The sequence below is a fragment of the Argentina silus genome (assembly GCF_951799395.1).
Source record: "Argentina silus genome assembly, chromosome: 19".
NCBI lineage: Eukaryota > Metazoa > Chordata > Actinopteri > Argentiniformes > Argentinidae > Argentina > Argentina silus.
In genome coordinates this window covers 2,088,313-2,093,312 of record NC_139673.1, presented here as the reverse complement: position 1 = coordinate 2,093,312, position 5,000 = coordinate 2,088,313, and the positions used below count along the sequence as shown (strand labels likewise).

Below are 5,000 nucleotides of genomic sequence, written 5' to 3'. Positions count from 1 at the left end.
TCAAAGGCCCCACCGGTGTTCCGGCACGCCGGCGTCCCCATGTGAGGGGGTCCATGTCTGCGTGGATGGAGGGATGGGGGGGGGGGGCGGGCCGGGAGGAGACGACAGGGGGGAGCAGCAGATGTTGGGAGCGGCGGTGGTGGTGTCTCATTTAGCTGTCTGTACAGCTGTGAGGCCCGGGTGAATCCCACTCAGGGGGGACACAATCACGGATTACATCTTTAAATTTCATTTTGATGTATTTATTGTATTTCTCTATTTTTCTGTTTCTCTCTCTCTCTCTCTGTCTCTGTCTCTGTCTGTCTCTCTCTTTATTTATTTATTTCTTTCGATTTTTCATTTGCCTGCGGCCGTTAATCCGCACCCTCAACCCAGCTTAACCTTCTCCCTGCTGATGTAAGAACGGAGGCAGGAGGGGTGTGTGTGTGTGTGTGTGTGTGTATGGGACAAAACCCACCATGGAAAATTATAAATAAAAAATGTCAAATCCTACAGGTCACTGAGACCAGTGATCTAGTTATCCATGCTAAATCCATACAAACAAATGAAACCAAATACAGTTTGATTGTTCAGTTCAAATTCACGTCAGCGTGTATGTACACCAAGCCAGCATGGGACACACACAACCAGAGTGCTTGCTTGGTGAGGCCAACTCTCCTCAAGACAAACCTTCCAAGCCTTAGTACCCTCAACACACACCACCGTTGCTAATTCAGACACCCTGTTTAGTCAAGGTACGTTTAGTCAAGGACTGAGCATGAGAGCTCGTTTCAGCCACTGATGGCTAAAATGTAGAATGGTTGGTTTATGGGTTTCATCCCAACCAGTGTGATCATAAACACCAGACAGTTGAATACTTATTTTCATAAGACAACAGGCAACACATTCTCAGAAACCCATCACACACACACACACACACACACACGGTCAAATGGCTGGTGTGTGTTGGGGGGGAGGGGAGGGGGGCATTGATCATTTCTCCAGATGTAATCTGACAGGTTTTTTTTTTACGGAGTGTAAACATCCACTTGGTCTTTCTCCAATAATCCGCATTCTGGATTATTCCAGGGTCATCTCGTCGGATGAGGCGATCTGGGATTTGAAACGCATCTCCGGAGAGGAATACTGACGGAGCCAGGAGAGCAGGGTGGAGGGGGGGGGGGGGTTTACTTACCTATATCCGTCTCCTTGTGGTTCTTTATGAGTTCAGCCAGCTCAAAGTTCCCAGCGATGATGGCCACCTGAGAAAGAGAGAGAGAGAGAGAGAGAGAGAGAGAGTGAGTGGGAGAGAAGAGTACAAAGCTGAATCTGTGGTTTTAAACTCCAACCCACCAACAATGTAGAACAATATGCAGGAGTTATGTTGTCATACTGTAGCCTTGTAAAGGATATCAATATCAATAATCAAAAAGTACACGTGTGTGTGTGTGTGTGTGTGTGTGTGTGTGAGTGTGTTTGAGAGGTCATCATGGGGTCTGTGTTACACGCTGTAATCTCAGCAGGATTCTTCAACTGGACGTTCCAATCTGGGTTTAACCATCTGCAATCTGCCATCAACCCTGGTCCTGCATGGGACCTCATTATGTCCTGAGGGCTCACACACACGGACCTGGCGCATGTGCGCGCACACACACACACACACACACACACACACACACACACACACGTGCAGACACAGACAAACACACACACACACACACACACACACGGACCTGGCGCATGTGCGCGCACACACACACACACACACACACACACACACACACACACACACACACACACACACACGGACCTGGCGCATGTGCGCGCACACACACACGTGCAGACACAGACATACACACACACACACACGTGTAGACACAGACATACACACACACACGTGCAGACACAGACATACACACACACACACACACACGTGCAGATACAGACATACACACACACACGTGCAGATACAGACATACACACACACACGTGCAGACACAGACATACACACACACACACACACACACACACACAGCCACACACACACACACAGCACACGTCCATTCAATTCAGATACACGTGCTCACACATGCACATACAGGCATGTGCACCAAAAAAACACACACTCTCAGACTAATGAACACTGGTCCCTGGCACTCAGAACCCAGGTCCCTGACACTCAGAACCTCTCTCCCCTAGCTCCCTATCTCTCTATCTCTCTACCTCTCTCAGAGGAACAGAGGCAGGGAGAGAGAGTCATCCCTCCTGTTGAAACGACAGGGGTCCCGCATGGCCCTAGTGTTTTAACCATGGAGAGGGAGAGAGGGTCTGTCTGTCTGAACACTTCTGGGTAAGTGCATCCCTGGGCTGTGAGAGGGTATATGTGTGTGTGTGTGTGTGTGTGTGTGTGTGTGTGTGTGTGTGTGGCTCAAATGGAGAGAACCTCTCTCCGGCACCAAGATGAAAGGGTAATAAACCCACATCTCCCCTCCTCTCTCTCTAAGGTGTTATATCACCGTGTCCACAGGGGGGCAGTGGTGTGACCTCCATGCAGCTCTGGCAGAGGCAAACTGTGGATGGCAGATGTAAGACTAGCCCTCATCCATAACTCATGGGGAGCCTTCCCTGCAGTCTAGGACACACAGGTATCAGATGGACAAACAAAGACTTACAAAGACTTGACTTAGTCAATACATTTAGACTTACTGAACAAGTGAATTCACGTCTTTAAACCTGTGTCAACAGGCTGGAAACTGGTTGTCCTCACTTCATCTCCATACAGTTCTGAGGTCTACAGCACTGAAGCCCCCCTATCCACCCCCACCTCCCTCCCTCCCCCCCCTATCCACCCCCACCTGCCCTCCCTCCCCCCCTATCCACCCCCACCTCCCTCCCTCCCTCCCTCCCCCCCCTATCCACCCCCACCTCCCTCCCTCCCTCCCTCCCTCCCCCCCGTGCGTTTCCTGCTCATCCCAGTTTGATCCCATTATCTAAAGTGCTAACATTCCTGGGAGAGAGAGAGAGAGAGAGGGGGAGAGGGAGAGGGAGAGAGAGAGGGGGGGAGAGAGAGAGAGGGAGAGAGAGTGAGCGGGAAAAGGTAAAAATGGAAGAGGGAGGTGAGACCATTCCCCGTGACGGATGCCTGGTTTTCCCGCTTGGACTGGGAATATCGCAAGCGGAAACATTCCCCGTAATGGAATGATTCTCTGGAGCGTCATGAGGGATAGTGCTGGGGGGGGGGGGGAGGGGGAGGGGGGGGGGGGGGGGTTGGAGTGATGGATGAGAGAGTAAGAGTGGATGAGAGAGATGGATAGATGGGTAGATGGATAGATGGATAGATGGATAGATGGATAGAGCGGGGTAGATGGATAGATGGATAGATGGATAGATGGATAGAGCGGGGTAGATGGATAGATGGATAGAGCGGGGTAGATGGATAGATGGATAGATGGGTAGATGGATAGATGGATAGATGTATAGAGCGGGGTAGATGGATAGATGGATAGATGGATAGATGGATAGAGCGAGGTAGATGGATAGATGGATAGATGGATAGATGGAGAGATGGATAGAGCGGGGTAGATGGGTAGATGGATAGATGGATAGATGGATAGAGCGGGGTAGATGGATAGATGGATAGATGGATAGATGGAGAGATGGATAGATGGATAGAGCGGGGTAGATGGATAGATGGATAGATGGATAGATGGATAGATGTATAGAGCGGGGTAGATGGATAGATGGATAGAGCGGGGTAGATGGGTAGATGGATAGATGGATAGATGGATAGAGCGGGGTAGATGGGTAGATGGATAGATGGATAGATGGATAGAGCGGGGTAGATGGATAGATGGATAGATGGATAGATGGAGAGATGGATAGATGGATAGAGCGGGGTAGATGGATAGATGGGTAGATGGATAGATAGATAGATGGATAGATGGATAGAGCGGGGTAGATGGATAGATGGATAGATGGAGAGATGGATAGATGGATAGATGGATAGATGGATAGAGCGGGGTAGATGGATAGATGGATAGATGGATAGATGGATAGATGGAGAGATGGATAGAGCGGGGTAGATGGATAGATGGATAGATGGATAGATGGAGAGAGCGGGGAGAGAAAGAGGGATGAAAGAGGTTACAGGAAGTGAAAACAGTGGAGATGGATGATCTCGATCAATGTCTGTTTCCTTCACCGGTTGCCCTCCCTCCCTCCCTCACTCCCTCCCTCCCTCACTCTGGGCCACATTATTCATGACCACATGAAACGCTGCTACACTCTTCACGGACGACTCCGGTTCTACAGAACAGGAAAACAGATCAGAAGCTGCTGGAGTCTATCAGCATGAAGCTCTGTGTTTAGTGGACCGAGGCAATGCAGCGGAGGTCAGGGCAACTGAAGCATGTCTGTATACCAGGGGAGGCTGGTGGAGGTAGAAATCGGAGGACGGGGCTCATTGTAACGCATGGAACGGAATGAGGAATGGTATCAAAACGCATGCGTTACAATGAGCCCCGTCCTCCGATTTCTGCCTCCACTGGTAGTTTGGACCAGGGCCCGGGCCTGGACCGTGTCTAATGGACATAGCCACGGTCCTAGCATTCCCATTGGCCGGGAGATAAACCGGTCACACTTAACCCTTTCATCCCCGCCCCCGCCAAGTTCACCTTCACAAGGGCTGCCAGGGATGATCTGTGTAGCCGTTGCCATGGAGATTCATGGTTGTGTATGGTGGTGGTGTGTGTGTGTGTGTGTGTGTGTGTGTGTCTGTGTTTGTTGGGGTGTGTGTGTGTGTGTGTTGGGGTGTGTGTGTGTGTGTGTGTGTGTGCCTACAGCTACATCCAACTCAGGGAGGATATGGATTCTTAATCAAGACCAGGGAGAATCATTAAAGGGCCAGACGCACGTGGAGAGAGAGGAGAGAGGGATAGAGAGGAGGGAGAGAATGAAGAATGAAGAGAATGAATGAATAATTACGAGAGAGGGATTGAGAGGAGAGAGAGAGAGAGAGAGAA

General features: G+C 50.2%; 1 protein-coding gene across 1 annotated transcript in view; it reads right to left on the bottom strand.

Annotated features, from left to right (window-relative positions):
• LOC310819471 (SH3 and multiple ankyrin repeat domains protein 2-like) overlaps window positions 1-5,000 on the bottom strand; it is a gene marked incomplete at its 3' end in the record, with an annotated part of 107,786 nt that overhangs the window by 58,367 nt on the left and 44,419 nt on the right. The window contains exons 6-7 of the mRNA XM_083690776.1: window positions 4,262-4,284; window positions 1,175-1,241 (exon numbers count right to left, since the gene is read on the bottom strand). Coding sequence (XP_083546902.1) covers window positions 1,175-1,241; window positions 4,262-4,284 — 90 coding nt within the window. The remainder of the gene's footprint in view (window positions 1-1,174; window positions 1,242-4,261; window positions 4,285-5,000) is intronic.